Here is a 26,479-nt window from a genome sequence, read left to right on the forward strand (position 1 = left end):
CGCCCTTCCCTGTTGTGCTGGTCAACCACTGCAGGCTGTCATTGTGCAAGTGAAATTTCCCAAGTAGGAAGGACCCACAGATTTTGCCCAGCTCACCAGCACAGGAGGAGGATGCATGGACTTTGTCCTTTTCTACTTCCACCCCGGGGCCTCTGGAGGCGCTACAGAACACACAGCAGTGTGTTCTGAATTGTTGGCTAAATGAATGGATGCTCAGAGGACCACAGATGGCCAAAGCCCTGCATCATTCCTGGCTGATTTAAAAAAAAAAAAAGACCAAAACAAATACTCTACCTTCATATTGGGGAGAAAGGCACTATAAAATCAGATTATTTCTCTTTCTCTCTTTACTGCAAAGCTAATAACTAATTAATAGCCAGTGGGCTGATTACTCCTTGACCCTCAGCATTTGGGAAGAGAAAGCCAACTTGTTCACACACACACACACACACACACACACACACAATTGGGGAGCCGGTGGGGGAGGGGTGTAGTTGGGGAGGGGACTAAATTTCAACCCTGCTTTGATACATAAATCCTAAGGCTCCCCAGGTTAAAAGTGACAGCTAGAGTCCTTTAATCTTGAAAATGTTCTCTCCATGGAAACCTTGAGGACAGGAAACCACTTAGGCAAAGCTCTCTCTCTCTCTCTCTTTTTTTTTTTTTTTGAGGCAACTTCTAAGGAAAATCTAGGTTTTGAGGAAATTGAGCTTTCATGCACAACTATCATGTATGAAGACAGTCCAGGTCATGTGATCTCATTGATCCATGAATCAGCCCATAAATAGGGCTTTCTGAGCTTGGCTCAGCTGGAAGAGAGTGCCTCTCTTCATTCACTTCTGATTCTTGTTCTCAGTTCCCAGTGCACCATCTCCACCATTACGATACCAATTAGATAGAACAAGGGTTCTATACTATGGTCCACCCCAAAGCCAGCAAATTTTGTTAAGCAGTAATTTTCAAGTTCATCAAGCACCTAAATGTGATGCTTTTGACTTCAACAGACCAGGGAAATGTGAGCACATAACCCTAGAAAATGAGACCTGGAAGATTACAGGAGGAAACTACAGCACAGAGAGGTTAAGGGATTAGCCTAAGGTCCTGCCAGATGCAGAGCACAGTTTACTAACACAAAGGTTCCTAGATTTCTCTCAACTCCCTAGCATACCACCTTTTAGATATTCCAAACTGGCTAAACTTAAAAATAATAATAATAAAAAGCAATAAAAATATTTCAATAAGAATAAGGTGGGGAAGTTGTGCAAAATCTTGACATCATTTATAGAACCTGGAGCCTATTAGTAGGAGTGAAATATTCCATATATTTCAAAGAATAAGTCGAATGTAGTTCAAATAAGCTCCAAACCTCGAGTCACTTTCACAACCACCCAAGCTCTAAGATGTGTTGTCTGGGACATCAGCCAGGTTGGCAAACAAATCATTATAAAATGCAAAGGTATTAAGTGCCCTCTTGCCTTTGGCAGTACACTCAAAGCTATTCAAATGCATTACAGTAAAACTAAAATATAGCTACCAAGGTCTTAGCCAAAAAGAGGGAGTGAAGTCTATGCATGTCTCTTTTAAAAAATTTGTTTAGGTATTCCAACTTTTGTTCTAGTTCCTTGTGAAAGACAAACCTAAGAAGAAATGGAGAAGGAGGAGATGCAGCCATGGGCTTGTAGAAAAAAAAGAAGGAAAAAGGTTGGCCGTGATGAAGAAATTTGAAGATTCCAGAGCTAAGGGCACTTTAAAACTCAGGTTCAAAATGGGTCAAAAAAATAAAAAAGCTGATTCTCTTATGTCTGAGTCAATAAAAAGGAAACTTTATTGTCTCTGTCTGTGCATGTATATCTATCTCTCTTCCAACCAGCAACTGAAGGACAAAGCCCTTCCATCAAGCACATGGCGAACACACTCTTTTGTAGGGTAGATAATAGAGAACTTAACAGTCTTTCAAATATATGAACAGACTGTGTGTACAATGACAGCAGCCACTTTATCTCTTTCAACAGAGGTAGCCAAGAAGAAGAAGTAAACTTAAGATTACATAGGGCAGTTTTCCTAACACATCAGGAAAGAATTCCAAAACATAGGATAGACACTGTAATACTCTACACCTGAGACTGGAATTCGACATTCTGTTGTCAGGTTTTCCTCGCTCCCGCCACCCACCCACCCAGTGATGATGACAGTAACACTATATTTGTGTCCATTTCCAGTTTCCAAAATACTTCTACATATACTCTGTTCTCTCCAAAAGGTGGGGGGTCCCCACAGAGGAATGAACTAAACAAATGTGTCTTCGATGACTGGATCTGCTCAGTATTTCCTGTTGTCTGAGCTACAAAATGCCAGTTTCTCCCATTACCGACTCTCGTATTCTCTCAAGTTTCCTACACAAAGAAACAAGATTTATCCAGACAGCAAATAAGGGGCTCATTAAATGCCAAATCATTTCATGTAACTAACCTAAGTCTCAAGCAGAAGCTGACATAGACTTGAATATAACCACTTCCATTCTGTGACTTTCAAAACTTCCACAAGTTGTTTACACTTTCTGAAGTCAGTAACTGCATTGGAAACAGAACTTTAACCCTTAGTATAAAAGCCTGGCATGTAAAAAGAGCCCTCAAAAGTATGCTATTAAAAGTCCTACTTACCTATAAAATATTGTCCTCAATAGATATTTTTTTTCCTTTACTAGCAATTTAAGGAACCGTATCAGGCAAAATCCTGTGGTTCCACTGGTAGTGAATAAAAGCAGCTTCCATTTGGTTAAATTCTAGATTCAAGCTTACAAAATTAATGAAAGAAAAAAGACAGTGTACATCCTTTGTCTAACAAAGCTTTGGGATGCTGTCTGGGAACTTGAGAATTGCTATCCCTTATAAGTAAATCCTCTTTGTGACAACTGCTCACGATATGTCACTAACATGGCTCGACTTGTCCACAAATAAGAATCTAAAAATTCCCTTCGAATTAACAGAAAGCAGGGGGAAAAGACATTGGAACAGATGCAAAAATTTCAAGTGTCTTACAGGGCAAAGCCAGAGTCACAGCACCACATTACAAACCCCTACCTGGTCTAAAAGAAAGTTATCTAAAGCATTAACTAAGAGGATAAGAAGCCACCATTGTTGCAGGCTTAAAGTGATCCACTTTCACTAGGGCTCAGGGTAGTGGGGCCCTCATTGAAAATGCAAAATCCCTAGCTGGGGGTAAGAAGAAGAGAAAATGTTTAAGATGCTCAGCTCTGGAGTGCCAAGACCAAGGGTCTGCACATTCCAACACTCAATCTCCTCCCTCAGCACCCCCTTTGCCCCCCATTATTCTGGAGCAGGTCCTTCCCAGCTCTGCCATTCAGTGTCAGGGAGACTTGGAAAGTGCCCGGGGAACTGCTGAGAGATGGAGAAATACACAAAGGCTCCCTTCCACAAAGCATTCTTTCACAGACGCAGCCGTGTCTATTAAATAAGGCCCCTGAACGTGCATACACTTCTATAAGGAGATTATGAGGACCACGAGCTCACTCAATTAGCCCCACAAAGTGTTGTTAAACCCACTGCAGGGAGGAGAAAAAGGTAATGCATGGCAGGGAGGAGGGAAGACTTAAAATTAGTGGCAGGGGGCCTCCCCTCTCCTTGGTAGTTCCCAGGGGAAAAGAAGGTTCACACAAAACTGTCCAATAAGGCTGCTGCAGCTCCTGGGCTGAGCCAGTTGGCGCCCGAACAATTCCTTTCCTGCACTTGCATTCTCATATTGCCAGCTATGGGCCATTACACATTCAAAGTAGTCCTTCCTAGACGTAAGTCATGAGAGAGGCACAATTCCCTGTGCAGTAATATGTGCTTTTCCAACTGCTCCTCAAAAGTTGGAAGTACAAAATGTAGTAATTAATTTTCCAATAAAACTTATGATACATTTTCTCATAGTATATGACAGTATTAATGAGGTGCCCCATGTACGTGTAAATTATTAAAGCACTCGTGGGCCATCATTGGCTGAACGAATGAGTAAGTTTCTCACCTCATTATTTCTTCATTACTTCTTCCTGGAGACTGAAGTGGTCACACAAAGAACAAGTTGACACTCAGCAATAAATGCAATCAATGTCCTTTTATCTAGATATATGAAAGATAAATCTTTCACTCAAAAAGTATTTTTGAACTCTTAGTGTAAGATGTGTATTATTTTATAATTCATGAAGGGATTTTAGAGACAGTTGTTTGATATAACAATAGCTCTGGGAAGTGTAATCTACTCTCATAAGTGAAAGAAGAGACTCACATGAAAACCCTGGGTCTTTGCTTCCAAATTTATCCATGCATCCATCCATACATCTACCCACCCACCCATCATCCATCCATCCATCCACCCACCACCCATGCATCCAGCACTCATTGAGGGTCTATTCTTGCCCTTAGGCACTATACAAGGTATTAAAGATTCAGGGAAAGCAGACTTAGTTTCTTCCTATAAGTAGCTCACAAGGGCAAGTACAGAGTTCTAAGGGGTAACAAAGCAGCAGGTTTCAACCCAAACATAGGTGTAATAAAAGAGACAACTTTCTAGAGTTAGAAAGTACACTTGGTTGTCTAGTATAGACAATTAAGGCAAGGCCAAAATTAAGCCCTCAAGGACAAACCCAGTGTTCTCTTCACACCACTATGCCTTCCACTACTCACCAATGTTAAACTGGGCTGACAAAAAATGGACCTGATGATAGTATTTGTTCCAGAAGATAAACAACTGCACAGGCAGTCCCAGCAGCAGGGCTGTCTTTGACACCTATAGCAAGTCTGAAAATAAGATAGGTGAAGTATAAGCGTCGCTGGGCACAGGAAGGCACTCCATTAAGATTCACGTGTGACAAAGAATTTCAGAACAGGAGAAGTTCCCTGCTGTGAGGAGCAGAAACACTCATTCCTGGGAGATGAGCCTGGAGAGCCCTGGAGCCAGGGTCCGCTTGGTCCAAAGGCACGAAGTAGACACACGGCGTGGGAAAGGGGACAGAGGCCAGAGCCGCTGGTCAAAGGCCCATTCTAAGAAAATAATGGAAGACACCTGCTCCATGCTATGAGGATAAAGGCTAGTCTTTCCTATATTTTTCTGAAGTTATATAAATGCCCGTATAATTCAAGCAACAAAGATTTCCAGTGACCTTTCACTGGGGGTAAAGCATCCCTCAAATACAGCTGCTGTTCATACTGCAGCTGTAGAATATGTTCTTCAGCCCTCCATTTTCTCCTCAATGAATAATGCTACCCAGATTTAATATTTTCATTTTTGAATTCCAAACTTCCTTTTAAAATCCCAATCTTTCTAAAACCATGGAGAAATATTTTGAGAGTCCTAGGGTTTCAAACCATCTTTAGTCAAAAAAGAAAACTAAGTAAAGGTCTTTGAAGGAAATCAAGGACAGTGTATAATTTTAACACACACACACAAAAGCTAGTTTCTCGCTGTTAATTTTTAGTGGTAATCTCACAAAATGAGAAAGGTACCTAGTTTCCCACTGCTTTAGGTCACTGAACAGAGGACCTTGACATTCATGGGCAGAACCTTTAAAGTTTGGACCACTTGAAAGCAAACCCTGCCCAAGTTCTAAATCATGGTAATAAATTAGAATCATTAATAATATCATAGTCACATCATACTGGTCTCTACGGGTTATTAATAAGAAAGTTTGATTATGTACTTGCTTCTTAAAGTTATTTAAGCAAAGTTTTTCTACAATTCTCTTCTGTTTTTACACAACGACCTAATAGGGTTGATGGTATAGGGAATATAAATATGCAGGAGCTTTCAGCCCTGCATTTTGAAAATGTTACTCCCACCACCATTTGCTGTCTCTCCCGTGAGTAAAAGTTTATACCCAAAAAGCATGATAGGAAGAAGTTTTACATACACGCCTTCATTTGGTCTTCACTGCAGTGCTCTGAGGAAGCTAGTACTCCCCATTTTACAGACGAAGAAATTGAGGCTAGGAAGCTACATCACGCAGCCTTTATACAACTGCTTTGTCATTGTTCCTGAGGGACAAAACAGTTTTGAAACTCACTGAATGGGACCTCTGTGGGAAGTGCAGGGGTTTGCTAACACAAAGTGTGTTCCCTCCCCTTAGATGTCTGAAGGACACACACATCTTCCGAGAGATGGAAACTCATCAGTTTGAAGAGAAAATGCCAGGTTTAAAGTGAAGCTTGTTAGAGAGGGAGCTATCACAGATTATTAATTTAGCCTTCTCTCCCAGTGAGTGTTTGATGTAAATGGCAAGGGTTCAAAGGTCAAAGAGGAAGAAGTATGTGCTTTAATTTCTCCCCCCTAGAGGTGCATGAGTGTTTTCTATTAACAAAAACCCTGTAGCCAACAAATCCTGGGCTAGGATCAAACAACCCCTCCATCTTTTAAGTTATAACATCACAGGGAGGCATTTCAAGAGGAAACCAGGCCCAGGCAGACCTGCACTACCAGGGAGAAGGCTGTTCTGCCCTTTGGGAATTTGAAAAGCGTCTTTCTTTTTGCTGAAATTGCTTAGTGGCAGACAAAAATGTCCCCAAATAGTCATTCTTGATCTATAGATAGGGACTAAGTTGAAAAAAAAAAAAAAAGCAAGAAGTGGGCAGGGCCTGAAACAGAGCCATTTGTACCTGAAGAACCAACCCCTTTGGCCAAAGCTTTTCGGAACATTTAAGCAGCAAGCTGAGTCCACGGAGCTAGGTCTGAGTTAAATGAAAATAGCCAGTATGTAACCTCTATTACAGTACATAGTACATAGCACATAGCAAATGCTCAATCCATAGTAGGTAATACTATATAACCCTTCCCCCTTCCCAGACATTAATAATGTAGGAGAATCATCCTACTTCATTTCTCATCCCCATCCACCTAAGACCCTCACTGCTGCTCAAAACCCAGAAGTGAGGGGTGGAGTCCTAAATTCTGAATCCCAGCAACGAATCCCTTCATAAAGAAAAGGCTAACACTTCGTGAGACCTCTGACATCAGGCTTCATGCCAGATAATCTCACAGACTTTCTTATAACCCTACAACCATGGATGTACCCCTGATTCTCACAGTGAGAAACCTGAGGCTTTGAAGGACAGTGAGAGGGCTTGCATTAAAAATCCAAGTTTCTCAAAACAGGCTTTTTTGTGAGTTGGCCTGGGTACTGGCTGCGCTTTTATAACCCCTTTGGGTGAATGTTGTTTCAATCAACAGACTTCAAAATGAGTTTTGGAAGCCAGAGTGTCATAAACTGAGGATAGCTGGAAGCGTTCAGGCTTTCTTGTCACCTTTCAGGATGGCCTCTGTACTCCTTAAAAACGGCTTTTTCTTCTTTCTTTTCTTCCTCCCTCCCTCCCTCCCTCCCTCTCTCTCTCTCTCTCTCTCTCTCTCTCTCTCTCTCTCTCTCTCTCTTTCTTTCTGTGCAGCACATCCCCAGAGCCTCCAAGAAGGTAAGCATTCCCATTTCCTAACAGGACAGTCCTAGGAGACTGGAGAATGAGGTAAGTCTCAGAAAGCTCAGTTAGAAAAAAGAAATAAAAATCCAAGTTAAGGGTTTATAGGAAACACACAGAAGAATAAAGCACAGTAATTGTTTACAGGCCACTTGTGAGTCTTTGAAAAATGCCATAAACAAGAAATGTGGCTTGCGAGAGACTAGCTTAAAGGGCTTATCCCTCAGAATCCCTCAGTCCGTGACCCCTCCGCATCCATCCAGCAAAAGTCTTGATCGCTGCATGTGCATAATCTCCGGGAATGACCCCGGTCCCCCACTGTTCCCAGACTGCTTCCTCACCTCCCCAGGAGAACGTCTGCTCCAGGAAAGCAGGACTGGACTCTGCCGACAACGCTCTCCAGTGTCTCCAAGAATGTGTAACGAGCAGCAGACGTTCATGTGTGTGAGATGAGAGGTTACTATTTCATCTCTTACTTAACTGTCCCAGTTACATTGTTTAGATACATGAATCACTTCTAAAATTTTAAAGATGTGACTGTTTTATAGTGGTGTGACTGTTTTAAGAAAAAGTATTTTTACAGAATTCTAATGTGATCATAAAACTAACAAGGAATGGTCCAATGTCTGTCTCTACGGTTCTGATCTTAGTCTCATAACTAAGAGAACCAGTGCATAAAAAAAAAATTCTAACGAAATGAAAGATACCAAAAATTACAGAATGAGGCGCACTGCTTGGTAGCGTGTGTGCACGCTGTTCGTGTGTTAAAAGAATGGCTGGAGGAACAATAATGGTTCTGGTTGCAGGCTTCCCACCTCTTGATTCAATGGCAGATATTATGGGAAATGGCACCACATACCTTCACTTCAATAACCTATAAATGTGCTAAGGGAAAATTGTGTCATATTCAAGTCCTGAACTCTGGAGTCAGATCAAATAGACAAATTTTTGGAGGGTAAACAGAAAAGGATATTTATCATACTCCACCTTCTTGATAATATTTTACTGTGTCAAAATGAGATTCCCTTAACAATGAATTCTTGTGAACTCTGTCCAAAATAGATGGCAATTATTTTTGTAACTACAAATCTCACAAAAGTCATTTATTAGAATCCAATAAAATGTGTATTTATGTTTGTTTGGAAATGTATTAACCATTCTTTAGTTTTAGTCACTAAATGAACTAAATGCAGGCTGTTTAATAATCACACCGTAACACAGCAATTCTCTTCATGACTTTTCAAAATGTCATCATGAAATAGACACAGACAAACAAAAGAATTAGGGATGGACAAATGGAGATTGGTCAAGAATCTAAAATTTGCAAAACACAAGTTATAAGGTATCTCTCATCAGGTGCTTAGAAACATAATTCTGACTGAAACATGTTATGTCAAGAAACATATTATGTTATTAGGATGCATCTCTAATAACAGGTTTATAAAATATAAACTCCCCTAGCATGGGTAATTCCAAACCATAATCATCTCATATGAAGCTAAAATTATATTTTAATATATAAATTATTAGAATTGCCTCTACACTAATTGATTTGGATTCTCCACTAAGCAAACAGATTAAGCAGTCCCAGATTACTGTGCTAACATAACACCATCAAGTGCTTCCTATGTTTCATGCAGGAGCTCAGTAAATAGTTAAAATTTTACAGCGGGGGAGGGAGAGTCCAACAAAACTAAGAAACCTGCCAAGATGATCCAAATCATTCCCATATTCTACTGCATGGAATGATGACGATGATAACTGCATGAACACCTGTGTGACCTCCCTGCTGCCCAAATCACTAGACTGCGCACCAGTCGTGAGATGCAGGTGGCATCAACCCCCTGCCCAGCTGTAGGAGTAGCTTCTGACTGTCACAAACTAATGTAATCCCATCCTCCTGCATTCCACTCACCACAGTCAGGTCCAAACAGGGTGAGCCCAAAGGATCCTACAATGAGTGGAAGAGGGTGGTATCCTCTTCTGAAGAATACGACATGCCCGAGTGGTCTAGAATGACTGCACTCATTTTACCACAGGCAAAACCAGCCTGAGAATTAGCTACTATCTACAGGGTGACAGAGCCCCAAGAGTAACAGGGAGGAAACATGGAGCCAGGGCTCTGATCAAACTGTGTCTGCAGCTCACTCACACTATATGGAGACCTTTCAGTTATTTAAGCCAATAAACTCTATCCTTAAAGCAGTTTCAGGTGGGATGGGTTGTTACTTGCAATTCAACATACCCTATAACAACAACAATGATAACAATGAATCTATGACATCCGCTGTGACCCTTAACCCAGGGTTGACACAGGTATGATTTTTCTATTTATAAAGTGAGGAAAAAAAAAAGGAAAGGACTTATGAAAAGTTATATTGCTGGTAAACTAAGTCTTAACTGCCTTTAATCAACAGCTCAGCAGAGAATATCTATAAGTATGAGGATTATCAATGCTGTCTCGTATTTTCTATATTGACCAGTCTTATTTTCTTGAATCTTTATTCTGTTGCAGCTATCCTACCTTCTTTCAAATCATAGCCTTGGCCCAGTGGGCCCTTGCTGATGTGCATACAAATAATACAATTTCATCATATTTAAATGAAATCGCGAAAGCAAACGTGAAGCATAAATACCCTCATTACTCTCTCCACCTCCACCCACACCCCATACAATGAGGGTTCCCAATAGCCAGAGGGGATGTTTCTAAAACAAACGTCAACCAGGTCACTCTTGTGCTTAAAATCCTCCAAATGCTTCCCAGTTCAGTCAGAATAAAATTCAAACTCTGGTCTCCACAGTGATCTTATCCTTTCTCGTCTTCCTCCACCTCCACCCTCCTTTGGTGCCCTCTCTCAGCCTCCTCCCACACACCAAGTCCGTCCTCCTCTCAGGCCTATGGCTCCTACTCCTTCCCCCAGTGCGTCCCAGGCCTCTCAACACCGTTCACGCCTCTCAGCTCCAAGAGCAGCGCCCCCCGACCCTCAGGAGGCCTCCTTTGAAACAGCACATTAACCTCTATTACCTCCCTCATAGAACTAAGCAGGGTCCAATGTTATATTCAATTTCTGCATACTTAACTATCTACCTCCCTGTTTTAGAAGGCAGGCCCCTCAAAGGTAGGGACTCTGTTCTGTTATCACTATATCCTCACACACAGAGCAGTTCAGAGAGAAGTTCAATCAGCAGTTACTAATAGATCAACTAAATCTAAAAATCCACACAGGCCACGTTAACCAAAACCTTTTTTTTTTTTTTTTAAAGAGAGAGGGGAATAGAGGGAGAAAGAGAGGGAAACCTCAATGTGTGGTTGTCTCTCATGTGGTCCCAACTAGGGGACTTGGCCTGCAACCCAGGCATGTGCCCTGACTGGGAATTGAACCAGAGATCCTTTGATTTGCAGCTCGTGCTCAATCCACTGAGCTACACCAGCCAGGGATAACCAAAACTTATCAAAAATGCTTTGTTTTGAGCTGAAAACAAGAACTGCAAAATCTACAACTCTCTCTTAGAGATTCTGATCTATCCTGGATTACACATTAGTCTTTCTAATCCTGGCGTTATTATTAAGCAATGAAAGCAAATTTCTTGTGAGAACAATGTCACTTAAAAAAAATACTTAAGAGTAGTAGAATTGGGCACTCACAAGGAAAATAAAAAGTGCATCTGAATAAAAAAACACCTCTCAGAACTCAACAATAAAAAGCACAGAGAAACTTCTGGGGAGTTACAGAAATGTTATATAATGGAATGGTGGTGATCATTGTACAAATCTACAAACTTAATACATTGTTTTTTAAAATCAATAGTAAGGAAACAACCCAATGTCAAAATGGGCAAAGGTTTTGACATTTCACCAAAAAATACATGTATAGAGGAACGGCAAACAGGCACACGAAATAACACTCAGCACCATTAGCTGCTAGGGAAACGTTTGCTAAAACCACAATGAGATACCACTAAGCACATTTCACAATGACTAACATTAAAATGACTGACTGACCCAGGTCCGGTGAGGGCATGGAGCCATCAGGACCCTCACACACTGCTGGTGGGAGGACAAAACGGTGTACCACCCCTTTGGAAAACAGACTGGCGGTTTCTGACAAAGTTCAGCATACACTTAACATATGACACAGCAATCCCAGCCCTAGAGATGGGAAAGCATACATTCCAGCAAAAACTTGTCCATGAATAAACATATAGGAATGTTTACAGTAGATTTATGACCTCAAAAAATTCCAAATGGTTTTCAGTTGGTGAATAGATAAACTAACTGTGGTACACCCACACAACAGAATTCTACTCAGTAGCAGGAGGAAATGAACTACTGATATGCACAATATAACTGAATCTCAAATGTATTATGCTACATTTAAATAAAAAGCAAGGCTCAAAATGCATACCATAATGCATCCATTTATACACCATTCTGGCAAAGGTAAAACTGCAGAGCTGGAGATGATTTCCAGGGGTTCCAGGTTAAGGGGGCACGGGAGCTGACTACAAAGAGAGTTTGGGGGACTGATGAAACTGTGATGTGTTTTCACCGGGGTGACAGTTACATGGCTGTGCATTTAAAAAACGCTAACCATCAACTGAGTATGTGGGGAAAATGTCACCCAGATTTGCTCAGTGTGGGGTTGCCACAAACTCTCAATTTGTGAAAAATGCAATATTTGCAAAGAGCAACAAAGTATAATAAAAAAGGTATTCCTGTACTGTATTCAGAATTGGCTCTAGAAATTTGGTTGAGTTTTGTGGGGTTTTTTGGCCAAGAAACAGAAAAATAACATGGAAACCATGATTTTTTAAAAATTCTAGATAAAGAACAATAAAGCTACATTTTAACATTTTTTTCTCTGCCCTGGCTGGTATGGCTCAGTGGACGGGGTGCCGGCCTGCAAACCAAAAAGGTTGCTGGTTCTAATCAGGACACATGCCTGGGTTGTGGGCCAGGTCCCCATTAGGGGGTGCTCAAGAGGCAACCACACAGAGACATTTCTCTCCCTCTCTTTTTCCCTCCCTTCCCTTCTGTCTAAAAATAAATAAATAAAATCTTTTAAAAAAATAAATAATTTTTTTTTCTCCATGATATATTTTAATGAAGTGTAGTTTCCCTTCTCTCTCTACTGGAAGAGAAACAACTGGCCTGCACAGACATTCCAACTTCCAGACTTCCAGACTGTCTACAGATCCAGGGTCTTTCACCAGCATCTTCACCCTTCTATGGGTCCTTATCAGTAAGGGCATGGCCAAGTTATTAGAAAACAACTATACTTGCATTGATTAGGAGTAAGAATCCAAATTCCTCACTTGCACCACCCTTCTGCTGTCATGCTAGTTAGCTGCCTAGCTTTCTTTCCGTTCTTCAAGCATGCCTAAGTCCTGCCTTTCCAAGCAGGCTCTTCCCTCTGTTGGAATGCTCATTTCCCCAACCCTTGGTAGATTCTCCCTTTTTCCCTCCGCTAGTCCCCAACTCCTCCCCAATTGGCTCCTCCTCCTTCTGTTAGCCCTCCAAATCCACCCCTGATTAACTCCTCCCTTCCATCACACCTCCTCAGATTCCGTCCCATACCACCCAGTATAGACTCATCAATCCCACTCACCTTTGTCCAATAAGCATTTATTGAGTGATTCTCTGTGCCAAGCACCATTCCACTGGAAAACAGCTGTGAACAGAGTTACCTGGGGTGGGTATGTGCTGGGAGTGTTGGAAGGACAGCATCTGTGTGTGTGGAAAGGGTGGGAGCCTGGTGATCGAAGGGGAGAGAAGCCACAAAGGTATCAGGGGCCAGATCATATCTGGCCGTGAAGACCACTGTAATTTGGGGTTTTACTTCAAGTCAGATGGGAACCTTGAGTGAATTTTAAGCAGAGAAGTAACATATCTGACATATATTTTTAAAGGCTCTCCCTGGTACTTGGTCCTTTATAACACTACTCAAAATATGCAATGTATATTTATTTGTATGTTTATTTCTTTAATGTCTATTTCCCCTAGTAGGTGGTGTGCTCCGTAAGAATAGGGATCATGTCTCTTTTAATTAATCACTGACTCAAATCCAAGTGTAGTACTACACATACAGTATGTGCTCAATAAACATTTGCTGAGCAAATTAACCAATGAATTTAACCTCTAGGATAAAGTAGCTCTAAGCACACAATTTGCAAGTATACACACGTTTCCATTGTTTCATATTCCTCAATGTCCTCAATATGAATCCAACTTTCTCTAATATGAAAAAATTAAACATCAGAAGCACCTAATACTTGGAGTTCTAATATGCTTGATACACTAGCCAGACACTTTCACTCATCTTAAACATTTTAAATCTTTAGTAGCAAGTAAAAAGGCTCAAGACAATTCACTCTAAATCTAGAGTAATGAAATTAACACATGAAACATAGTAGTAAAAGTTTGCTATAATAACTTTTAGAGAGTTACACAGTCTGCTCTTTAAAGATGGGCACACCATTTCTGTAGTCCAGACATTTTTGAGTCCTCACCACATGCCAGAGATAGTGCTGACCACACCAGGCCCACAAATGAATAAATCTGGGCTCTTTCCTGTACGAGTTCATACTCTAATAGCTTTCATCTGTGCAAAGCTTTATTGTTTCCAACTCTTGCCCACATTTATTATCTGAATATACACGTACACAAATGAAATTATCCAAGCCCCCTTGACAGCCATCTGAATTTACACTATCTCTAGGGATTTTAACCCAGAGCAAATAAAATTGCTTCACAATCAACACTGAGTCTAGTCCCTTCCAAGGCTATGGAGGGGCAAATATCCCTGTTTCATGTAGGGTCACTGAAAGCAACTCTGGATCCAATAGCCAACATTGCCAAAAACCTCAGTTCTCCCAGCTTTCTCCAAACCTGCCCAGGGCAGCAACAACCCAATGACAGTTTCCTAGGGAGGGAGCAGAAGCAGCAGCAGAGCAAAAACCTGGCTCTCCTGCACTGGCCACGGGCAGCTCTCATTCAGAGGACGCTACCCAAGACAAGCACAGCACCCACACTGCAGCACCTCCCGTCTCTGGACTGCCAGGGGACACACTGGCTTCGGAGAAAGCCAGTCAACAAACATGCCCAGAATGAGGACAAATGAGTCCAGTATGCTGGCAGGGGCCAGCAAAGTTCCGTGAAGTTTCATCTGAGTTAGCAAAAGATTGAGGATGGACAAAAACCCCCAACAGGTCCTTCTACACCTCTTATTTCCTAGAGATAAATGTGATGATCACAGTAAAACTTTTAAGACTATCTACATAGTCTAAGGCCGAACCACGGTGAATGCACCTGATCTCATCTGATCTGGGAAGCTAAGAATGTCTATATAATGCACATATTCCACCAATAAGGCCATAAAAGTATCCTCAAGCCATTTATAAATATTGTAACCCATATCAGGGAGGTGATGTCCTTCAAAATTTCTCCTTCAAGTCGTATTGTGGTTAAACATAGCCCAGTAATTCTCAAGTTTTATGGCTTCCCTGTGATTTCTTTTCTAGATAGAACCCTCACTTTATTTTCAAGTGACACAGAAATAGGAAGACTATTTTAAATTTGTTATTATTTTATATATGGAGTCAGAGCAGACCGATGAATCTGTGCTTCAGTGTACTTACGGATCATTAATTTCTGGCCCTTTCTCCTTTTAATTATTTTTTTAAAGAAAATTGGCCATCATATACTAGACTCAGTTTGTCTTGTTTCTTAAAATACGCCTTATCAGCTCTGCCACAGCTGAAGTGATTTCAAATTGCTTCATGACACACTTGGATTTTCTCCCCCTAATAATTCCTCCTTCCTGGCCATGACTGGCAGGCTTCCTCCACACTGCAGTAATGTGGGACAGCTAATTATCTACCAATCCACCTTGCTATTCCGCACTTGGCAACTTTTATCTGCACAGGACAGCTGCACTCTCCCTGTTTGAAGTAAAATGTCAGTCTCCGCTAATGCAACAAGACTTACATCACTAATGATGTCTCCACACTTTGAAGAAGTAACTCAAAGCCTAATTAAAAATTCAGATTCATTCTCACTGGCTTGCTGATTTTCACTGCCCTTCCACCAGGGCCTTGGAGTAGCTTTTAAAATACTCCATGCCAAAAAAAAAAAAAAGAAGAAGAAGAAAATTTCAGGAACTATCCAAGGGGAATCAAGGAAAAAAATGCTGCAGTCTTGGTCTTTGACAGAGTCTTTAAAATAACTGTTATGGTTGGAAGAGAAACAAGCGTTATCACATACAACAGATAAGAATTTCCTCAACTGGCTTCCACCCTGCAGTCTCAATAAAGCACACTATTTCCAGGGAAATGATGGACCAAGCCACTCTCCAGTCGATCCACTCCAGTATTTAGGTATTGGAACTTTTCTAACTGTAATAATTCAGAAATTATTTAACTGTGTAAATGTACATTAGGGGAAACGTCTTTTGAACTCAGAAGAGGGCAAAGTAACAAGTCATTCACATGACATCATCACATTTTGTTTCGGTATCAAGTCATACAACACTTCCAAAGTAGTAACACTGTTGTAATTTGTGAAGGAAAAGGAGAAGAAGGAAGAGAAAGAACAAACTTACTTCTTACTCCTAGGGACTATGAAGAGAGATGCAGGTCCTGAAATTCAATAGAGAACTTTGCCTGAAAATTACAGGTGGAATTTTCTTCTGTGGTTTTTACAAATCACACACACACACACACACACACACACACACACCACTGTTCCTCCCCAACATTTTTTTTTCTTTTTAGTCAGTACCTTTGTAATAAAAAATTAATTTTGGTGGTACAAGCTCACAAATATAAACAGCTATTGACCATGTGCTCTTTTAAAAAATATCTAAAAACATTATAGTAAGTCTGAGAACTTTTGTATTTCTTCAGTGGCTCACTGACTTCTAGGTATTTAAATAACAACTTTTTTTTTATCCTCACCCAAGGACATTTTGTTTTTTTAGAGAAAGGGAGGAAGGCGGAGAGAGAGACATCAACTGGTTGCCTCCATAGCACCCAGACCAGGGACCAGTGCCGAGACTGAGGATCATACATGTCTGGACCTGGAATGAACCCACAACCTGGGTATGTGACCTGCCTGGGAATCACACCCACAACCTTTAGGTTATGGGATGATGCTCCAACCACTGAGATATACTGGCCAGGGCAGTAACAACTTAACTAAAACAAACAGACAGACAAACAAACAAACGTAGTCAGCTGCCAAATGAGACTATCAGCTTTAAGTTTTCAGCCATAAAATAACTAAGCCAGACTTTTTTTTTCCAGAAGAGGAATGTAAAGGTTCTTAATTAAGTCAAGTTTGCTTTCCATTTTAAGGCAACCTTCCTTTGGAAAAATGGAGCTCCCACAGTACTGTGAAAAGGGTCAAAGCAAGAGTCCTAAGACTAACTTGAGTTCTAAGTCTACCACTTACTGCTGGTATGATATCCAGACGGCCAATTTCCCACAGGGCCTGTTTCTCATCTGTAAAATAAGGGAAGTAGATGTGACTTTCTCTCCAGTCCTTCCCAGTTCCCATGGCACCCAGTGATCTGTGGACCTGAGAGGTCAAGAAGAAAAGGCATGCCAAGGGCAGCACTGCTGAGCCTGGATTTGTACAAGCCATGAGGGCAGACCACAAGACCACAGTGGGAAGCTAGCCAGCCAGCCAGCCAGCCAGCCAGTCTGTGAGCCAGAAGCAGAAAGACCACAAAGCAGCCCCTCCTAAACTGAGCTTGGGGAGGCAGAGTCTAGATATGGTTCAGGCTCTGGCTGCCGGTAGCTGCTGATGGTGTCTGAATTCTAAATCCTTCAGCTGAGTGACAGGTACCAAGCTTTCTCCAGATTTCTATGTCCTCTCTCCCAGAACACATCTCCAAATACAAGAGACTCAGGCACAAGCAGCAGCTAGCTCCCAATTCAAACGTTTCTGAGCTACTGCTAGCCATGTTGAAACAAAGGGGAGAACCCCGTTAAGAAAAGTGGGCATGCAAAGAGAGAGAAATGGGGTACTGACCACACTGTTTGAGCCCTAATCCAGCCCTGCCCAAAAATCTACCCTGGATTGTTCACTTACATAAGGCGGTAGGTTGCTTTCACCTTCAAGATAATAAAAATTGGGTGTTCTATTACCTGCCATGTAAGTTGCAACTGACGTGAAGGATCCAAGGATCTCATGGTGTGACCTCTTCTGCACCCATTCTTCCCTGTAGCGCTCCAAACTCCAAACCTTAATACTATCTTTCCATCCACAAAGGTGCCACTACAAAGGAGACCTCCGAGAACTACATTCTTTGACTAACCAACTCCTCTTCATTCCCCCTTTTCCAGGAGGATTTTCAGAACCCCTTTCCACCCCACGGAAAGGTCAACATACTTTCTCTAAGCATCCAGAACCTCCTTTCTCATAACCTTCACTGCATCTGAAATTAACTGATGGTGGATACCTCAAGACAATCATAGTTGCTGAATGTTTATTTGGTGCCAGGCACTATTTCTTTAAGTAACTATGATGACAAGAAGCTCATCTTCCAAAGCAATCCAATTTAGAGTTCCATCAGAATGTTTTCCTTTCTATTACCCAGAAACATCCTTCCCCACAACCTTACACACAAGCACTGATTTCACCTCTTGGGACCCACTGAATACTTCTAGTCACTGTGAATTGGTGGCCTCTGGCCTGATGCAGTCTGCGGACATGTTTGGTTTGGCCAAAAAAATCTGAATTAGTTGCCAACATGTTAAGAATCAAGAGATTTCATCTAAAAAACAGATATCCAGCTTCTCCTGAAAAAACAGAAGCATGTGGCAACACTGGCCCCGCAATGACAGTGGCAACCATAGGAGGTGCCTGTGCCTCCCGCCAGCCTGGCACGAGCCCTCCTGGACAAAAGCATCATCGGTCTTTACTGACCCACGCCTGGCCCCCATCACTCACTTTGTCTAACTGACCCCTGTAAATGTTCAGTTCAATAACACTCAGTGTAATCTAGGCCCCATATTTTAGAATTTCTTTCTATATGGTCTCGACCTGTACAAGTTAGGTAGCCTCCCTGATAACAAGGCGTGAGGTCTCGGAGATGTGGATGTCCTGTACTTCTGCCCTCCTTCAGCCTCCAGTTCTGCAAAATGAGGCACCCAGCAAATATCTGCTGACTGGCTGATTAGTAGACAAGTACGTATGCAGTCTGGCTTTTCCCCTCCCACCCTCTTCTCTCTCCCACCTACAGTGCATCTTGCCTTGTCCCTTTCTCACCCCTTCCTCCTCTCGGAGGGGGAGAGAACAGGCGGTAGAAGACGTGGCCCACACGGCATGGCCCTAAGAACACACGGAACCTCACGGCTTTGAGCAGAAAGCCAGGCCTGAAATCGAGGGCCACATGGCATGTATAAGGGAGAGTAAAGGGGTTCCAGAGGAGCTTCCCAAAGGAAGCTTGGGCATTACTTCTGGAAGGCTAAAGAGGTTGCTGAGCAAAAATACTAACTATTTGTAAAGGGCTAAGGGGACTCAGCAGTGGTGGCTTTGCTCGAGCATATCATCATAAGAACTAAGTATATACCCTCCAAAATATTTGTGTTTACATGTGGATTACAAGTTCTACATGCTGGTGTATCGATATTATGTATATTATAAAGCATTTAAAATACAGAAATTAAATAAGAATGTAATAAAAATGTTATGGATAAAATGATGTGGTATCTGGAATTAGCTTCAAAATAATCAGGGGGAGGGAAAGAGTGGGTAGGGGCACAGACGAAGCCAGCCTGAGCAGGAGTTAATACTGCTGAGGTTGGGTAAGACACAGGGGCATTTTAATGTCATGCTCTCTACTTTTGTGTGTGTGTTTTTTTTCAAATCTTTGTAATACAAAACTTTAAGTAAATAACCATGAATAGCACGTCTAATATTTTCTTCATAAACCTCGAAGGATGGTTTTGCACCACATCCTTGAGGCTGGTGCACCACACTTTTGTAACCCCTGGGACGGAGGGCTGACCGCAATGAAATATGCAGGTTCTAAAAATCAGATTTCGGATTCCTTCAGGCCTGGGATCCACATGTCTGTTGACTTCCAGGTTCTCTGCCCAGGTACTAAATAGACTGTCCCATATTTTTTTCTATTTACTAACTGTTCCTACGTTATACCTTGTGCTAACCACTTTTAAAATATATTTCTCTCCACTCACCAAATGAAGCATTAAAACACAAAAGTTCAGAGCAATTTAGTAACACAAAAGTTACGCAGTTAAAACCAGCTAAGTCAAAACTGTCCCTGAATGTCAACTGTAATTGAAAAATAAATTTATTTAAACTGTTGCCCCTTCATAGTTTGAATTTCCACACACTTTTACACCAGGTCCAAACAGATCCAAAATAAATCCCACTGCACATAACACCAAAATTCCAGAGTTCTGCAAGGTTCCTGTCTGCTCATCCACTTAAGCTCAAGGAAGGAACTCCTCAAGCAGCAACCAGAAATAGCACCAAGTTATAAAGTGTGAAACGCTCTCTTTCCCCTCCCCCCTACCCCTCCAGACTCAAGTATGACTGGCATGAAAAACATTAAGCACAGGCGAGGATGCCAACTATAAGACAGGTATTAGTGGAGAGGAAGTGAAGGAAGTCCTAAGCACAACAGGGATAGTCCATCGGAAATCCTTCAACGTGCTTTTTCTTGGGCTCATTCTCACCGAGTTCAACTGAGAGTCATCCATCAATGGTCGATTCTCTTCTACTCCAAATATTCATTTTCAGCAGAGAACAAGTCAGCGGGTTTTCTATTAGGGCTTATATTGGACACAAGGCATAGACTCAAACCATATTATTTGCAAATACGGGTGATTTCTCACCTCTGAAACATTCTATATTACCTAAGTATACATTCAAAGCATCCTCAAACATGCCATTCCTGGTAATGATGGACACTATTTAAGGGAACATACAAACCTTACCTAAATGTCACTGCACATCATCATGCAGTAATAGTAGAGCCACCAAGATGTTTATGTTCAGTAACCACACAAGCTCCAGGGGTGATGGAACCAAGACACGGGGCCATATAAAGAGGTACAGGTGTCACAGCCATGCCCTATTCAGGCATTCAAAATACACCAACTACCTTGTCCGGTACCATCAATGGGAATTAGAAATGTCTGATGAAGTACTGATTTGGCTACCCTTCAATTTTGAGGCGGCTGCTGCTGCTTTCAGAATTGGCCTATGTGTGTAGACAGTTCACTGAACAGGCTGAAGGAGGAATAGCCACCTTCTGTGACCTCATCAGATGGACTGGGGCAGCCATTTTCCGTACTCACACAAGGCCCTTTTCCTCTGTCTACCATGGCACTAACCCACTGCATTCTACTACCGCCCTGCCTCTCACTAACCCCAGTATTATCAAACCTGTTTTTGTATGTCTCCATCATCAGCTGAGAGCTTAAGCATGAGTAAGAACCAGGCCTTATACTCACCTTACCTATCCAGCTTAGTCTAACCAGAGGACCCTCGAAAGCAGAAGACCCCTCCTCCAAAGTTTGCTGAACATTTGTTGCAAAAATGAACAATGAATTTAGGCAATGCTGTTCAATTGCACAGAAAGAGGGCCTCCCTTTCACTTTCAGCTGCAGTCATTATTTACAACCTTGCTTCACATTTTCAGTCAACATCTCACCCCACTCCAGTAGAGCCCTTCAGTTCCTGATATCACATCTGTCCTGGCTGCTGCTCTTTCTTCAATTTGACCTGAAGCTCTAGTTTTTGCTTCTGTTATTTCTTCTGCCTCTACTAGAAGTACCCCTAACTCCTTCCAAGCCACAGCAGCTGTCTGACCAACTTGCTGGTGTGTCTGCCAAGTTCACAGTGACTATGCCCGGCCCCGCAGAGCTGTGTTAGAGCTAACTTCAAGGAGGGCACACTGGCTGTGTGCCAGGCTCTCGCTGTTAGGAAGCCTGTATTGTCATATAATGTTAAATGGGCCTTATAAGTGCCTGGTGAAATGGCTCCCAGAGCCAGATATGCCTTCTAACAAGCAGGCATTGTTACTTTACCATTTTACCTGTGCAATCTTACCTCCTCCTCCAGATTGTAAATGTAAGGAGCTGTGCTGGAATACCCCCTTGTAAATCCCCTGAACACCCAGCACAGTGCTCTGTGCACAGTAAGCATTCAATGAATATTTCTCCATTCAAGAAAAACCACATTCATCAACATTTCTCAGTTCCAGCTTCACATTAACGGGTGCCTTCACATGCACTCTTTCCATTAGGTCTACAGAGCAAATCTCTGGGAAGAATCATCATTCCCAAATTTGCAGATGAAGGTCATGCAACTTCAAGTGCATGATCTTCATGCACTGGAACTCTCTATACTGGAACCAAGTATAGAGTTCTTTTCCCTCCCCTATGCAGCTTGATAAAAACTTGTCGCATGAATGAATAAGCAAAAGCTCAAGTCTCCCTGGACACAGCCACTCTCTGTTCCCCAGACCATGATGTAGATGGTTTCACTGCACCAGACCCCCAAGGAGACAATGATTAGGTTTTTGACTTTTACACATGATGTATGATGTCCTCTGCCAGGGGGGCAGTATTCAGTGACAGCTTTCCCAGGGCACTAGCAGAGTCAGTTGGTGCAATTTTTTCAAGGTTTTTTTCAAGTGTCTCCATTACTAAAAAGGAGCAACAACAACAACAGAAAGAGCAAGCAGCCTCCAGGAGAAAGCCTTTCCAAGAAAATCTTTAAGATGGACCACTTTTCAGACTGTCTCCTCTATCAGCGGGCACAAAACCTATGTCATGGGAAACTCCAGTGCTGAAAGAAGGCTGGGGTTTTGTTTGTTTGTTTGTTTGGTGGGGTTTGGTGGGGGGTTTTTTGTTTGTTTGTTTACAAAATTACCACCTGCAAACTCCTGTGAGCAGTATGTGTTGCCATTCAAAATGCTGGAACACGCCTTGTTTCAGGACTGACTTTGCAATTTCTCAAAATTAAAAAAAAAAATCTTTGCAGAATTTCAGCCACAACAGCGTAAATTAAAAAGTCTGAAAATAAGCTCTTTACATATATGCTGACTTTGAAAGTTTTTCGTCAAATAAGATGCTGTCCTGAAAGGTCTGCATGAGCTGGAAATGCTAAGGTCAAATGAACGAAGTGGATCCCTTCACCAAGGGAGGACATTTTTCCTCCTGCAAAGGGACACAACCTTTCCCCAGCCCTCTCATAAGGAAGTCCGACCTGCTCACCTTAACGTCCACTCGAGGCTTCCTACCTCTGAACAACAATTAGCTCTACAGATATAAAATTCAACATTCCACAAGGGAGGCCTGTATGATCTGCACTTTAGGTAACTAGCCCCACAAAATTTCAGGCCCACTGAACAAGTTCCTGAGGATGAGAGGAAAATATGAGGCTCGCAATCTTTGTTCTAGAGGTCAAAAACCTAATCTGCCTTAGACTTGACGTTCCAAGTACTTCCACCCACCCCCAGCCCCCAAAAAGCTGCCACTCTAACAAAATTCATAAGAGACTCGCCCCCATTTTCCCAGGTGAAGGCAAGTGGCAGATCAATGTACAGCTCAAGAAGAGGAATTTAAATATTAAATACAGTGTGTGTTTCTCCTTTCAAAAAAAAGGAGAGAAGCCACTTCACATTTTGCCAGACAAAAACCCTGTCCCCCAGGAGGCCAGTTTCTACAATGAGGTTGCAAAGGTGTTAGAAAGAGGCCAGTTGGGAGGAGATAAAGGGCCATTTGGGCACAAACCCCCCACCGATCAGAGCTTTTTTCTGAAGTGTCTCCTTTTCAACAGGGAAGCCTTTTAAAACTACATTTGCTTTGGATCCCTACCTGAATGACAATGTGTTAGGATCCAATTTCACCTTTTGTCAAGGATCGGGTGAGAAACAGAAAAACTGCTGTCAGTATCTTAGAGAAAGCAAACCCTTAGCTTAAACCAGGAGGGGAAAAAAATCCTAGTGTCCCTTGTCCAGACCTAGTGATGAGGTGAAGGTGACAAATGCCTGCTAATCTTACAAGCAAAGTCCAAAACAGCAACATATTAAATTTCCTTTATTAAAAGAGGTGTCTCTATGCAAAAATACAATTGTTTGTGCTCTGAGTTGAAACATGCACCACCGGGGGGTAAAAGTCCTAGTTTTTTATACTAACGTTTTAGTTCTATTTCCTCTAAAAGTCACTTCACTCCTCAGAACTCTGTCAACAGTCATCAGAAATCACAAAGTGCATATGGAAAAAATTATAACTGGATCTAACCCTGAAAGATGTGCATGGGAAAGGACAGTTAAATGAGGTAACTTAAAAGCTTGTCTATTATTCTACAGAGAAAGAAGAATCCGACTCTATTGCACTTCATGGCCGGATGTCTGCAAATAAATACTGTACAGAATTATCTTTCCAGCAAACCAACCACTCTTCAATTTCACCTCACTGTTAAGAAAAAAAAATCCTAATCGTCTTCTACTTTAGTGTAAAAGCTCTCTGTTAGCTGCTTTAGGAAAACTGCACCATCCTGGGAGCTGCTTGAGGAGGTCATAGAAGGGGGGTTAAAAAAAAAAAAGACGTCAGAAACCTGAATCCTACCAAAGCAACTCAAAACACGTCTCCCTCCCGGTAGGAGGTGGACCAGTGGCCACAGTAAAATCGAATTCTGAAAGCTATTGCAAGAACACATTCCTGAAAACTTCGTTCTTTCGAAGACCACATTCATCTTCATTGTTAGAAGGCATAAGAGAATGAGGTTGTTTTCCCGAAGAATGGTACAGCAAAGGTTCAGGCTCCTAATGTCATCTCAACCTCTCCTAATCCAGGGGGCCTTTCCGACCAAGTAGGTTAAAATACCGGCAGAATACAATCTCCAGGTGGTTGCTGTTTAGCCATTTTTACTACTGTTGGTTATTAGTCACCATCTTCAGGATTCCTAATTAGCCCCGCTCATTTTTTTTTAAGCCCCCCTCTTCTAGGGAAGAGGGACACGGTAAACAAACTACATAAATAGGAACCTTATTCACTGTGCTCCCCTCCCCGCCCCACCCCCCAAAAGGCATACACAAAACAAAACAAAAATCGTACAGCGGAGAGCGCTCAACGGACAATGGCCACAGCAAACAGCAACAACAACAAAAAAACTCCCACACAAGACAAGAGTAAGGAATCTACCAGGAATATACCAAATCATCCCCTCCCCCAATGCACTCGGGGACAAGGAGCGCGAAGTCTGCTCCCGCGCCGCTCTCTGCCGGGACCCAGGTGGCCCAGAGGCAGCTGCTGGTGCCTTCCCTCTCGGCGTCCATGAATGAGCCTCGGTCCGGAGGGACACGAGGAGGTGGTGAGAGGGTAGGCTAGGGGCTTCGGAAAATCGTCCGAGCCAGACGCGGCCGTCTGCCCCGGGATGGGTACACAAAGAGGGAAGGGAAGTTTGCAGGGGCGTCCGGGTAAAAACAAGACCGCGGAGAAGATTCGAACAAATTAGGGGAGGAGATGCGAGGGAACTAGAGAACCCTTGCTGAGCTGAAGGCGCTGGGCGGGAGGGAAAGTGGGTTCCGTGCAAAGGGCAGGGGCTTCTGCAGAGGGGTGGGTACCTGCGTGCTAGAAAGAGTTGGTGTGCAGTTGGGGGTGGGGGGATCCTGTGCAGAGAACAGAGGTATTCGGTGGAAAGCTTGTCGGGGGTTGGTCTGTGCATGCCAGAGAGGTCGGTGTACGGTCAAGGGGACCTGTGCTGGGAACGGGAATCCGCGCAGGAGACACAGGGTGTCTGGCAAGTTGGGGGGCGCAATGTGAGCCACTTACTTGCATGGTGACGACCCCCAGCTCCTCGGCCGCAAGCCTCCTCATCTGGCTCGCCAGCACTTGTGCCTCGTCCAGGATGGAGAAGTCGGCGTCGGCCACCGCGCCCAGGAGCCAGCATACGACCAGGCAGAACAGCCAGAGGGACGGCCGCAGCGCTCCGGCCCCGGCCCGGCCGGGCTTGCCTCGGCAGCGGCGGGCCAGGGCGGCGGTCCTCGCCGTCTCCTCTTCCTCCGGCTCGCGGGCCATGCTGCCTCCCTCCACTCCCCGCCAACAGGCTCCAGGCGCCGGAAAGCGGGGAGAGAGCAACGGGAGGTGCGCCCAGGGCCCGCTCGGCGCACCCCGCAAAACTTTCTTCCCCTAGTGCAGACTCCTCTCCGCGCCGCGGCGGCTTCCAAACTTAGGGGGCGCCCGGCTACAGCGCGGGAGCGCAGGCGGCCACCATCGCCGGGCTCCCGCGGCCGGCGGGAGAGGAAGCAGTCGCCCGAGCGGTCTCCGGGACCCGGGCAGGGCCCCCACGGCGCTGCGGACGTCTCGAAGCGCGGCGACGCCTGCACCCGGGTACGCCAGCCGCGCGGCCGTGGGGCTGACAGGCGGAGCGCGAGCTGGGAGCCGCAGAGCTTTCGCTTCCCGGAGTCCCGGCGCAGGGAGGCGAGGGCGGCCGGCGGCACCCAGCGGAGGCGGAGCAGCGTCCCGGCTGCTGGACTGGGGCAGCCACCCGAACGAGGAGGGAGAGGGGGAGGCTTGCGGGGTAGAAAAATAATAATAATTACTGAAAGAAAGACAGAAAGAAAGAAAGCGGTAGGGGGAAAGGGAGGTGTCTGGTGCCACCACGCTGCGCTCCGGCTCCGCGTACTTCCCGGCTTGGCCGCCGCGGCGGCTGCGGTGATTTATGGAACAAGCAAGAGAGGCGGGGAAATTCCCCCAGTGGCCCCTCCTCTCTTTGCCTTGCTCCCGCCCCAGAACTGGCCCTCGGAGACGCCAGTGCCGGAGAGCAAGGCTCTCTTCTCGGGCACCAGCCCTGCCGGGGCTGGGGTCACTCGGACCCTCGGGTTACCGGGGACTGTGCCCCACCTCAGCTCTCGCCGCCTCTGCCAACGCGAGTGACTCCGGGGTCCCACCCGTTCAAGGTTCCACCCATCGAAAGTCCCCTAAGTTCTAGGACGCTGGCTTTCTGCCTGGCAGAGATTTGGGAAGGAGGGGAC

General features: G+C 43.7%; 1 protein-coding gene across 3 annotated transcripts in view; it reads right to left on the reverse strand.

Annotated features, from left to right (window-relative positions):
- CACHD1 (cache domain containing 1) overlaps positions 1 to 26,134 on the reverse strand; it is a 207,095-nt gene extending 180,961 nt beyond the window's left edge. For all 3 annotated transcript variants that reach the window (XM_045835536.1, XM_045835535.1, XM_045835534.1), the window contains exon 1: positions 25,278 to 26,134. In XM_045835536.1, the coding sequence (XP_045691492.1) occupies positions 25,278 to 25,523 (246 nt within the window). In that variant the 5' untranslated portion in view covers positions 25,524 to 26,134. The remainder of the gene's footprint in view (positions 1 to 25,277) is intronic.
- Positions 26,135 to 26,479: the final 345 nt, after the last annotated feature.

The sequence above is a fragment of the Phyllostomus hastatus genome, unplaced genomic scaffold, assembly GCF_019186645.2.
Source record: "Phyllostomus hastatus isolate PE091 unplaced genomic scaffold, TTU_PhHast_1.1 phas_contig_209, whole genome shotgun sequence".
NCBI classification, from domain to species: Eukaryota; Metazoa; Chordata; class Mammalia; order Chiroptera; family Phyllostomidae; genus Phyllostomus; species Phyllostomus hastatus.